The following is a 13,512-nucleotide window of genomic DNA, read 5'->3' on the forward strand; positions in this document are numbered from 1 at the left end:
TCAGTGGGACAGCGTAATCTCTCTGTCAGTGCAATTATTTTTCGTGTTTTCGAGGTTAGAAAAAATTTGAGTTTCCTTTCTTTTTTTAGAATAATTTTATCATTGTTTTACCGATTAAAATTAAAACTTTACTCAATATTCTATTTTATATCATGTAATATATCGTAACACAATAAAATTATTCAAATATAACGTATTGCCATAACACAATAAATTATAATTGTAGAACAAAATCATAAAACATTGATGGTTGTTTTTTTAAATTACTCGCTGCATCACCTATTTTTGAGAAAAAAAAACGCATTAAAAAAAAGTCCAATATCCAATGAAATTAATGCAATTGAAAATCACTCTTGTTATCATGCTGCACCACTCATAGAAATGTAATTAAAATTCACCCTTTTTTTTTACTTATTCACTGTTTTTGTGAATGAAATTTTAATTAAAATAAAATTTAAGTTTAATTAAAAATTAAAGGTATTTTTTATACACTTTTCAACTTCTTAGTTAATTTAATATATATTTAAGAATGTATGGATCATAAATGTAACACTATTAAAATTATCATTTTTTTAATTTATTTTGGGACATCCCAATATATATAACAATAATGATCATATAGATGTCATTATCCAAAATAAAGAGAACTAAAGTATAACGTGCGATTAATTAGAGGATTACAGTCATCCAGAATGACCTAGTTTAAAACTTTAATCATAGCAACGTATTTCAAAATAACCTAATAAGTAACTTAAAATAACATAAAATAACTAGGTAGAATTCTAGAGAAAGCTAAGTTGCAACATCAACGTCCTTCAATGCTTACTCCAATGGAACCTCCTCAACAACATCTACTCTCATCCAAGTGGATGATCATCGCAAGAGAAACATACCCAAGCAACATACAACATAAAAGTAAGGGTGAGCTAGGTAAACAAACATTTAACATATAATGCAATCAATAAGAATCATCATGCTTAATTACATGTAGAAAGAACAAGCAAGGCAATACAATCGAACCATGCATCAAATACTCAACGCGACTCATCCGGATATGTATAACTATCTAGCTATTGGTCGTCTTTGCACTTGCATAGTTCAACTGACTCATCCCCAACACTATGCAAGGTAAATCCCCCAATCTGTCTATGTCTAAACTCCAAGACTATAGACGAGGACCTCCCTCTACTCTCACCACTCACACTGTTCTCCTATATATGAATATGAACAATGCTTTGAGTGTAGCGATAGACAGACCATTTCAAAGCTTCCGACCTTATACAAACAACAACAACAGTTCTCCTAACATCACATACAGTCATCTCACCCAGAGATGTCTCGTTCAAGCACAATTTCATCAATTCAATTCAAGTATATAAACATACATTCATACACACATAATGCTTAACATAACATCAGCAATAAGTTCCTCCTTGAACTCTATTCCACGTTTCCATTCGAAATTGTGCATGTCGATATATCCAAAATCTTTAGTTATATCATAAAAACAACTCATACATACTCAGACATTACATATTTTCACAGAAACATCACTTATTAACACAACTTTCTTTATAGCATATTATTACCAACACTTACGTAATTTAAAAGGCTTAGAGACCCTAACCAATGGCTCTGAAAGGGTACAAAACTCCTAGAACGAACTAAAGAATGTCCAAAATGGACGTCCGGAACTCCCAAAACGTCAAAAACATAAAAAACACTCAATCTACCGTACATAATTCGCTCAGCGCACCCCCCTTGTGGGCTCAGCTAATTTTTCTACAAGGAAAGCTAAATTATGCAGATTTTGACAACCTAACACCCCGAAATTCGTTCTAAACCTTTTTCCCAACTTCTAAGATCCCTAATTTGTGATTAAGACTTGTTTAAACATATCTAAAAGTTTCAAAATGATCTTACTACAATTCTAAGTTGATTAAGATCCAATTCATACCTAAAAACACCAATTTGAAACAGGAAATAAAGTTGAAGGAAAATTGGTAAAAATGACTAAAACCAGAGTTTTCTAAAGTTGAAGGACTAAATTGTACCTTAGTTTGAAAATGGACTAAAACCAAAATCGTCCCAAAATATAGGGACTAAAAACATATTTAACCCTTATTATTATTGTACACCTGGGTTTCTTTTTCCTATTTTAAGATGATCTTCTTCTTCGGGATCCTCCACTCAGCTGTCGTCACACTTTGTCTCCTTTCACCAGCTCAACTGCTGGAAGCTTCATCGTCATCACCACTCGCTTTTGTTAAATTGTTTTGCTTTTTACCGAAAGAAACACTCTTGCCACTCACAAATCCATCGGTTAAATAGTAAATGACTAGAATCAAACACATGCATGCTCTGATCACTGTCATCTTCCATTCTCATCTGTCAAATTTCTTACCGCATTCATTTTAACATAACACGCTTACCTTAATATCTCCATCGGGTCTATCGATGAGAAAGTTTACTAGAAAAGATACAAACACGAATAAAATATGAATTCAACCATAAATTGAAACCACTATATTTTCAAAACCTTTAAGATAATAGATTAATGGGTCTTTCCCCTTTAGATAGTGTTTTATTTTCTCATTTCTATCCAATGTGAGACTTGGATTTACACTTAGATTCCCAACAACATCTTAAATTTTAGAAATGGAAACAGATAAACAGGTGAACAAATATTGTTTATTGAATTCGACAATAAGTTACACTATGAATGCTGTCAATGAACCACAAATATCTATCATTCACTAACCCCTAGCTAGATAAACATGAGTTTACATTCACAATAGTCTAGACATGCACAGATGAATAACTTTACTGCACCAAGCATGAGCCTGGACCATCAGGAGGAGTTCTGGCATAATAATTTGTGACAGGAGCAGCTGCAACCCCACGTCTATTCAAGAGACATCTGAAGTATTGCAACCTTTTCAGTGCTGTTACTCTAGCATGTTTTCCTGAAGTAAATTCTCTAGGACTCCATAATCGTTCTGTGGGAAACAAGCAATGGTGAATACATGAGTCTTTTACATGCCTGATTGTAGTTTATAAATATGCCTTTACATATTTCAAAACAAAGCATAGCTGTGTCAATTCATAGGGAATGATTATGCTTCAATACTAAAACTGATAAAAAGAATAATACAAGAATGGTGAACAATTTTGCATTAGTAATGAAGCAAACCTGCTGCTGCTGCTGCTCGAGGCCATATTGTTTGCTGAACGTCTGATGTATCAGCTGTCTCGCCCCACATACAGACTTCTCCTCCAATCACTAGTTTTTTCTCTGAAGCTTTCTGAATTCCTTCGAGTGGATCAGCATCATAGACAACTTCCCAAGGTACATTTAGATGGTCGAGATACCATACACCTTGGTTACTGAAAATACACCTGAAACCTTTTGCAACAGCCTTTGGACAAACCCCAGGACCCAACCTACAGTATTTACTTGGAATTCTTATTTCTGAAACTGAGATCATCAAGTTTCATATAAAAACAAAACTTTAATTAGGCAGAAATTCACCAGTTATGCACTACAGTCCGTGGATGGAGCTTAGATGGAAAAGTATTGAAGGTTTCTTCCCTGAGAAGTTAAATAAAAAAGGTCAATCTTAAAAACATGCTAAGAGTTTAAGAACATGGCATGGTAAATAAATATAAGTAATGTTTCAAAATTTCTGTAGTTTACATGCAGGCAAACTACTATTGGAATTTTAAATACTAGGGTCATCAAGGATAATTAAGGGTATAAATGCTATTTTGTATTATGAATACACAAATCATACCAGTTTACCGGACTCCAATTTTTTGTAAGTGCTATGTTTTGAGCCTTTAGTACAAAATACTCATAGGCCTCTTCAGCAGTCACGTTCTTGTTCTTTAGCCTGCATTGGAGATATAATCACAACTGAACAATGTGCTTGATTGATTGACAATTTATCAAAAACATGGATCACCACGCTTAATTTTCTGGAAATTTGACCATCGTCTTAATTCACAACTAAAAGCTGTGGCTGAGAAAAAAAAAATGAAGGTAGAATGTCTTCTGAAATACTTTTTCTCGGCCTCAGATTCAAAGAGGGAAAAAAACATCCACAAGTTCATATTTTGAGTTTCCATAGCACGATAACTCAATTTCTTTACCGGCCTAGGCCACAAAAATCACCGTGTATAATGTAATGAATGTGTACAACAGGTTAAGATTTGTACCATTCATTCACTGCAGAAGTATTAGTCCAGCAATCTGTCAAAATAAATTGCAATTACGTATCAAGTTAGCATTTATACAAAATAGCTCAAAAATAACACCAAACCAAAATCTACTTTATATTATGATTATTATAAAATGTTCAGAGTCAGTACTACTTCACAAGGTGATACACGTTTTAACAATATAATGGGCAAACCATAATAGTTCGTGTGCTTCTACTGTTTTTACTTTTTTATCCAACTAAAATGAAAACTTTGCCTCAATAACTTATGCAACAAAAGTGAGCAATAAAGGTTTTATAGACATAAAACGCCAATTTTGAGCTTTTAAGTCAAGCTGCGAGAAGAAAGAATTGCACACTGACCTGTATTCACTTCATCACCACCCAAGTGAAATAGTTCAAATGGGAATATTTTTCTCATATCTGCAAAATTTAGAAAAGGAGAATGAAAGAAAGTTATTTTTTTTAGATCAGATTACATACTAGAGAAAGTTATGAGCATAACTTGGTATTGTCAAAGGGTGGTTTTGACAAACTCCATAATACTGATACTTTTGCAAGATTCAAGGTAGAGTGGAAGAAGATATAAGCTAAATAAAGTGATGCATGTTTCATAGGGACTTAACCTGTTAGAATACCAGACAGGACATCGAAAGTAAACTTCTTCGAAACATCTAGTGGCTGCTTACAGGAGGGTGATGGCCAAAGATCAGGATATCCAACACCCCTAAACAGAAATGAAAAACAGAGAAACGTTAAGTTATTTCTGCTCTAGAAAATTTGTCATCAGAGATATTAAATTTTTGGAGCATCCAGTCGAAGTCCAAATTCGTAAAATGATTAGATCACTGCCTAAATAAAACTTTTCAAAAGCAGTGTCTGACGTCAAGACATAGGAATCCATTCGGAGCAAATTTTCATGACACAGCTGCATCCAATCCATAGCTAGAAAGCTTCAACTTTCTTTGGAAAACATAAGTATTTCTTGAAAGAAATATCTATGTTAATAGATAAAATAAAAGAAACTCTGAGGTTTTCATGCAGCACCATTTTCAAGACGTTATTATAAGTTTATAAATCTACCAGATTATCGTCACAGTAAAAAAGTATGAACATCACACAAGCTCTTTACCATGATGCTGCATGACCAGGGACATCCACTTCCGCCATCACATTTATGCCTGTGATAAACCCAGAAGATACTCATTATCTTGCTCGGTACTGAGAAAGACGGGAGGCACAAAAGGAAAAGGAAAAACCCAAAAAAATATAAAATCACGACCTATAATTCACAATGCTCTGAATAATATGAAGCATGAACTTGAAAAGGATTTTAAGATACGTTACCTCTCATTTTGGAAAAGCTTTACATCGAGCCATAGTGAAACATGAAAAGAGAATACAGTATTAGTCCGGGTTAGATTAAGAAAGCCAACTCAAAGATGAACAAAGTAACAATTTAATAAAAGGCATAGATCAATTGATCAACGTTTCTTTAGTATTATTTTGAAGAAGTAGCCAATAAACTTTGCATGATTTAAAAAAATTAAAGATGTTACATTTGTAGGAGATGGAATAAGGTGAGTCTTACTTGACTATATCATGTGCATCCTCTATTGTATAACGTTCCCACTCTGAGTATGAACCTTTCCACAAATTTGGATAAGAAGGCACTTCAAGGGGAAATGATTGTTCGTCTATGATGTGCCAATGTAGAACATTCTACATTTTTTTACATAAGCATTACATGAAACAAAGTAGCATGGTATGCTAGTTAGGAATTTGGATACACTTGTTTTCTTTCCAACTGTCATAAACAGAGGAATGGTAAGGAAAGTAAACTTATTATGACTTTTATCTTACAAGTTTAGCGTAGGACATAGCTTCAATTATCTGCTTAATTACGTTAACTGGTAAATAATGTCTTGATGTATCTACAAAATAAGTAAAAAAGAATTAAAAAACAACATAAGTGTTAATAGAGCCTCAGAACTTAGCACATAAACACGTATTGCTCTCATCGATAAAATCTTGACTCACCCAACAGAAGCCCACGATATTGAAATCTAGGCTTATCTCGGATGGACCAAGGTACCTTGCTTATTTGCAGTCTTTTAGTTGTATAATCAAAAGAACACAACTGGCTGAATGTCTGGTGCATCACAGATTAAAACAGAAAAAGATATTAAGGATAGGTCATGCACAGCATAACAAGTTTCAGGAAGTAGCGATTCCTGTGTGCCACAATGCATGCTGAGAAACACAAAAACAAGCATAGTTCACTTTTGATTTTCAAGTTAAACAATATAATAAAATTGAGTTTAATCAACTTACTGTCTACATACCAATAGTTTTACATGCTAATGTTAGTTCATAATTTCAAAGATTAAGAGTGACAGGGACTGCATTCTTTCAAACTGCTGACATCTTGAACAATAGACATAAACAGAACAGATAACAGACTTTGCCAATCGTATGGAGAAAACACAAATTTTAATTCTCAATTATGAAAAAAGATTGCACACACAATTAAATAGTTATCTAAAAGAGTAAACATCTGAATTTAGCCAGAAATATCAAGTATCTACAGCTCCTTTCATCCCTCCATTTCATGCTGAACAGCAAAAGCGCAAGGCAGAAAAGGTTGGAGCTGAATTGAGTTGCAAACTCTATGCATACCTCTAATCCGCGCAATGCACCAAAAACAGTATTTGCCTACAGAAGAAAAAATAAAAAATTAGATGACTAATGGTCATTCACAGATTACTGAGATTAAATAAATATATGACACATTGCAATATGTCCAATAAACATAAGAAATGAAGCACAGCATCAAAGAGTCTTTATCAATCATCTTGTTACCCTAATAACAAAAGACTTCAATCAATCAGTGTTTTCCACTAAACTCCAATTGCTGGTTTATGGCATTTTATGCTGACGGATTGGTTGACTAGTTCATGGAGCAGAAAATGATGGCATTAAACTAACAAATGCACACATAAAAGTGAAATACTTTATATAATATTCGGGAAGGGAAAGGGACAGCATAACCTTCAGATTTGAAGCACACACCAACACAATCTAATTGAATATTAGAATCGAATAACAAATAGTCATGTAAAAAGCAAACCACACCTCGATTGTGACCCCTCCAGCACCAGAAAGCGGCTGGGCTCCTGAAACGAACAAATTGTAGCTTTCATCCACTCCAAGTGGAAGCTGCAACACGAGTTCCCAATCTCAAAATCCAAACTTGACGAAGACCCAGAAAGGAAAAACATTTTTTTTTTAAAAAAAAAAAACCACCTCCTCACTGTTGGAATGAACAATGATACTCAATTTGTTAACATCATAGGCAGACCTCAGTGTTCTGATAAAACTGAACCTGTCACCATGCTTGAACAGGATCCCTTTGTATCTTTCAAAAGCCTCTCGAACAATGTTAAAGGCAGCACCATTGCCAGAGAGCGAGAGAGCAGGATCAACAGAAAGAGTCTCATTGCCATAGCTGAATTTTTCAGGCAGAGGCCAAATGAAGGGAAGAAACGTCTCGGGATGCGGAGTTCTCGCCCCAAAAGCTTGAGAAACAAAGAATGCACAACAAATGAGGAACAACGTTGGAACAGCACTGGACGAGGAGGACGATGATGATGATGTGGGTATGCACAACAACCCCATGGCTCTGGTAGGACCTTGAGGAATTTTTGGCCTTTGAAGCGCTGAGAGAGAAAAGCATTAAAGAGAACGTGAATGTCACAGACATGATTATTGGAGTAGTTAAGGTTAAGAAAAATTCGAGAAATCTGACGCTGTAAGAAACAGACATATGCAGGTAAGGTAAGAATCATTAAATTTACGCAACAGACAAGATAATACTATGGACTATTTCACCATTTTAAGGCACTCACTTTGTGTGAAATTCCTTTACGTTACATAATGGCAAAGACAATTTCATTTTAGTGCATAAATATAATATATAATTATACTATACTATACCAAGTTGCTTAGTGTCATGTTATCGTAGCTTTTACATCTGTTTGTTTATGTCAAACCATTTTTTATTCTCTTCTTCCTAGCCATGTGAAATAAACTATACCATTTTTTATTCTCATCTTCCTAGCCATGTGAAATGAACTATAAGAAGCATATCTAATGACATTGTATGTGAAAGAGAATGATATTCATACCATAATCTTTTGAATACATTGTATAATCCTCTGTTCTGAACAATTGAAAATGGCAACAAGGAAAAAGGGAGAAAGGAAAAAAACTGTAGAATGTGTTTCGTCTTCCATTTGTTTGGTTTCAGAAATGAAGGAATGATGCAAAACTACACCAAAGTCACAGGGTTTTTAATCCATCCAAAATGGATGGTAAGAAGAGGGAAAACTGTTTTATAAAATAAAATGGCTAATGTGTCCTTATATTAATAAGGATAATGATTAGAGATAAACTCATACCAAGTTACAAAATTTTTAATTCCATTAACTTATTCCCATGTTCCAACTTGCAAATATGCAATATATATATATATATATATATATATATATATATATATATATANATATATATATATATATATATATATATATATATATATATATATATATATTAGATGGTAAATGATTGAGGAAATATAAAAAGATGTTAAATATATTATACTTTTTCAATTCCTCCTTTTTTTTATCTCAAACTTTAAAAATAAATTAATATAATTCTCTTAATTCAATTATATTAATTTTTTAAAATATTAAATAATATTTTAGAATTATTTTTAAATTGAAATATGCTAAACTAAATATTTGTTTAAAACACGGTTTATACATCAGAAAAATTTAATACGAGTAGATTAATAAAAACATATATATTTATTTTCAAAATTTAAAATATCAACCAATATTAATTTTGTGTAAAAATTTAAAATTGAAAACATACTTAAATTAAACTAAAAAGTATACTAATTAGTAAGAGTGATTTAACAGTGGTTCTTTTGTATAATTACTTGTAATTTAAAAATCATAAGGTCTTCCTAAGCTTCTTTTTGTTTATTCAAACACACATGCTTTTACCTTTAATAAAAATACATGTAAGTGTGAGTGGTTTACCTATCTTGTTTGTTATTAATTAAATACAATTTTCATTACCCAAAATAGATGCGTAAGAAATATAGGGTTTAACCATCTCATCTATCTAATTCTTCATACAGCTTAATTTTTTAAAAGTTTTTTTTTATTGCTCACATACAACTTTCGTTTACTGTTTGTATCAAAATAGATTGAAATTAGTGAAATACTGTTTGTATCAAAATAGATTGAAATACATAAAAATGATGTTAAATTCAAAACAATTTAAAATAATAAAAAATATATAATACAATCTGAGTCGAATAATAGTTTTTAGAATTTTATAAAATAATAAATTAATAAAAATAAAATTAAATAAGTTGGTAAGTCAATTCGATTCATTTCAAATTCAATCCGAATAAATCAAATTTAAATAAATTGAGTTAAAATTGATTCATATAAAAAACACATTTTTTTTTAATCCAATTTTATCCAAATTTATGATAAACCGAATTGATGCGCGTACTGTAACCATTTTTTAAATTTGTACCTATGAGTTTTGGTAATCCGTGAACTACCTACTTCCACGGTCACATAGCTTTTAGATTTCGTCATATCACAATTGGCCTCAGCAAAGTTGTTATTAACGAAAACGAAAACACAATGATATATCTAAAATTTCCCTTCAACATGTCTCGCGTGCTCATAAATATAAAACATGTCACATGTTAGTAATTAACTCTATCAATTATAAGACTTTATTTGGATAGATGTGGTTTTGGAAAATTTAGATTTTTTAAAAAAGAAATTACGAAAGAGAAAAAGAAATAAACAAAATTAGGTCGGTGGAAGTAGGACTTGGTCTTGAAAGAATATCTAATTTTAATTTTAACTTTTTTTAATTTTATTTTGAATGATGAAAAGTAATATAAAACTTCCTTTCATACTTTTTTTTTTATTAAAGTGGTTTTTGATAAACATGACTTTATTTTTTTTTATTGATTTTTACTTTTTTTTGGAATTATGCTTTTTTATCCTTTTTCTTTCATTATTTGCACTGAAATTGTGTTTTATTATAAAATAAACAAATAAATGTTATATTTATCAAGCACAGGTTATGTAATACGACCTTTTAAAAGTAAAATCATATTTTTCAAATATAATTTAATTTGTTCTATAATTATTTTTATAATTTATCTATTCGTAAAAAAAAATTGTGTGAAAGTGCTCTTAAAATATTAACAAGAGATGATCTTCATTTACCATTTTCTTTTTCTAAAATAGAAATAAATATCTCCCAGTGGTTTAATCTCAACCGTTAAATTGTCCGACATTCTCGTTCTTATAAGGAATAATTAAGTAGACCAAATGGATATTGGCCCGTGAACTCTTTCTGTTTCCTTAATATCGTATGTTATGGTTGAATTGAGTAGGTCCAAGATAAAGTTTCTTGTAATGATTTTGTTTTTCTAAATTTCAAAAGGATATATTTTATGTTAAAAATTAGGTGTACAGAATTTATGTTAAAAATGTGAATTATTGTCCTTGTGAGGGCCATCTACTTAATAAAATAATATAAATAAGTGTAATAGTATAATAAAAATAATATGACTTGTTTTCTTTTTATGTATTTTTTTAATTTAATTCTTTTAACATGTTTTAATATATTTTATATTATTTTGAGTAAATAAAAATTTAAATAATTAAAAACAATATAATTAATATATTATATCTGAAAAATATTACAAATTTGAAACTTAGTACGACAAAGCTGTGAAAAGGGTTCATTTTTCATAAGAATATTTACTAAAACATACCACTCGTACTTATGAGAAATAAAGTGAAAATGAATAATATTTAGTTGGCAACAAGTTTGAGAAGCATGTAAAGAATTGAGAAAAAAAAATGTAAGTTATTTATTTAGAAACAAAAATAAAGATAATTTTGATCTTATATTTAGTTAACATGAAACTTTAAACATATCCTTATGTGGTTTAATAATAACAAAAATAAATTTTAAAACCTAACTCAATTTTATAAGATTTATTTTTAAGATAAAAGTTTACATTTATTTATGTATTATAAATTAATTTTTAACTTCCAACTGCTAACTACTCTTTTATTATTATGTTGTATTTAATATTATCATTTGAAAATGAGAGAAATAACACCTATATTTATAGGAGTGTGTTACTGACAAAAGAAAATAGTTAGTCAAACCGTAAAAATAGAAGAAGCAAGCAACGGCAAAAAGTAAGAGAATTAACTTTTTTTGAAAGCAATTTCTTGCAAGCTTTTAAATTGAAAATATTAAGGATATTATATATAACATTAGTAAGAAGAGGTTACTAAAGAAGAATGGATAGTCCTTCATGATAAGTAAACAAAATAAACACAAAGGTGATTTGGCTAAGCAGTAACGGAAATCGAAAGAACATTCTTAGTAGCAAAATATTTCTTAAGATTTCACTTATTTTAAGCATATCTCAAAAATTATAAATAGAAATTAAAGATAAAAAGTAAATTATCGTATTTATTGTGAATTTAAAACTTGACTCTGATCCATACAGACAGTTTACTGATTTAAGTATGAGTACCTCTGACAGATATCTTCATCGATTTAAAACAAAAACAAAAGAGAATTTAAAGGAAGGACAAATACCACCATCCGAACAATTCAGGAATAAAAATGTGAAAGTGTATTTTGTAAAATTACTTGACTCCACACCCAAAACAAGATGTAATTGTTATTTTTGTAAATTCAATATTAAGTGACAAAATAAGAATATAAAAAAACAATTTAAACAGAGTGACATGTAATCATTAACACACGACAATAATAGAGAGGATATTTTTGAAAAACAGTTTAAGAAAAGTCATGTAGATTTATCAGCACAAAATAATGGTATGAAACAAAATTTTAATATCTAAAATTAAAAAAAAAAAAAAAACTTTGAAAATGTAAACGGACAGTATTATAACATTTTATAATACTATCTCACAATTATATAATCAATAACATATTATTACGAAACACTTTCACAATTATTGATAGAAGCTGAGACTAGTGCAATGAACCGATGAGGACTCATTTCTGCAATTAATTCTTGCATCAATTAAGGCGTAACATTTGGTTTTCATTCCCTTATTATTTTTTTTAAATTTCTCTTGATAGATAGATGTTATTTTCGAGGGCAGTATTGTTTCCACATCATTCATTTATTATTTCTTCTTTTTTTCATTACGTTTTTGTATAATTATTTGTGTATAATAATTATATATAAAAAGGAGGGTGTGGGAGAAGAAAGAATGATAGAAGTGGTTGATCTGACAGAAAAGGTTGTGGTGGTGGTTTAGTTACAGTGTATGTTTGCTCTAAGTAAATGTTAATCTATACTTAGAGCTAACAACACTTGTGCCTAAACTGCTTAACTTCAATCTTCATCTCTTTTCTGTACTAAATTCTCTCTTAGGTTCACTTTTTTTTTTTCTTTTTCTGCTATTCCATCTTATTATCTTCTTTTCTGCAGTTATTTAGAAATTCTAAATTAATTTTCACTGAAATTTTATCAGCAGATTAGTGACACGTGGTTCGTATTTTGAAGGTTGGGATCATTATTTGAAAATTTGATTAGAAAACCGATTTTTTATTGTTGATAGGATTATTGTTTTGAGTAGGCATTTTATTAGTGTTTTTTTTTAATTTGATTATCTTATACCTATATTCCGTTATAGTTAAATTTGATTCATTGATTTGTATCTATTTTTACTTCTATAATTTTTTTGCAATGAAATATATTTGAAATTCACTTGTGAAATTCAGGTTATTTGCTTAATGGTAGAATAAAAGACATTTATTTAAAATTGGAATAGCAAAACCAGAAAGTTGCAATGATGAGTCCAATGGAGCACGGAAAGTGGGGGTGTTTCATCTCCACCTCCAAGCTTTCATCCTGCACCTCCAAAAATTACTATTTTAACCTTAATTAATATTATTTTAATATTTTATCTTTCTTCATAAAGTGATTCTGTATCCCTCTAACTTTTTCTCTTTCTTATTAAAGTCAACCTACACCCTTCTAATTTTTTCTCTCTTTTATTAAAGTCATCCTACATCATTTTAATAGATTTTAAAATCTATACAATTTTTATATAAATTTTCTAAATTTCATTTTAAGATTTAAAATTTAATAATAATTTAATTTAATTTAAAATTTTAATATTATTTA

General features: G+C 30.1%; 1 protein-coding gene across 3 annotated transcripts; it reads right to left on the minus strand.

The window, feature by feature from the left end:
* Positions 1-2,671: 2,671 nt before the first annotated feature.
* On the minus strand, positions 2,672-8,441 carry LOC106770777 (beta-hexosaminidase 1). 3 transcript variants are annotated; one of them, XM_022785824.1, is made up of 16 exons: positions 8,408-8,441; positions 7,527-7,939; positions 7,356-7,439; positions 6,900-6,935; positions 6,261-6,372; positions 6,084-6,154; positions 5,812-5,942; positions 5,568-5,584; positions 5,353-5,401; positions 4,847-4,947; positions 4,584-4,643; positions 4,219-4,252; positions 3,795-3,893; positions 3,533-3,592; positions 3,194-3,444; positions 2,672-2,999 (listed from the first exon to the last, which is right to left on the minus strand). In XM_022785824.1, exons 1-16 carry the CDS (start codon positions 8,424-8,426, stop codon positions 2,824-2,826), a joined length of 1,713 nt encoding a protein of 570 aa, XP_022641545.1. In that variant the 5' UTR covers positions 8,427-8,441; the 3' UTR covers positions 2,672-2,823. The 3 variants fall into 3 exon arrangements, with proteins under 3 accessions (XP_022641545.1, XP_022641544.1, XP_014512062.1); XM_022785823.1 differs by lacking the exon at positions 8,408-8,441 and adding an exon at positions 8,029-8,111; XM_014656576.2 differs by lacking the exon at positions 8,408-8,441 and adding an exon at positions 8,045-8,080.
* Between the last annotated feature and the right edge of the window lie 5,071 nt (positions 8,442-13,512).

The sequence above is a fragment of the Vigna radiata genome, chromosome 8 (assembly GCF_000741045.1).
Source record: "Vigna radiata var. radiata cultivar VC1973A chromosome 8, Vradiata_ver6, whole genome shotgun sequence".
Classification (NCBI taxonomy): domain Eukaryota; kingdom Viridiplantae; phylum Streptophyta; class Magnoliopsida; order Fabales; family Fabaceae; genus Vigna; species Vigna radiata.

What these genes read in the sequence shown, in the direction of transcription:
- LOC106770777 (XM_022785823.1), bottom strand. Translation starts at nt 8,068, where the DNA reads ATGATTCTTACCTTACCTGCATATGTCTGTTTCTTACAGC. An exon ending in CTGGAGGGGTCACAATCGAG is followed by an intron (nt 6,936 to 7,355) that starts GTGTGGTTTGCT and finishes TTTCTTCTGTAG; the next exon opens with GCAAATACTGTTTTTGGTGC. An exon ending in CTATGTCCTACGCTAAACTT is followed by an intron (nt 5,943 to 6,083) that starts GTAAGATAAAAG and finishes AAAAAAATGTAG; the next exon opens with AATGTTCTACATTGGCACAT.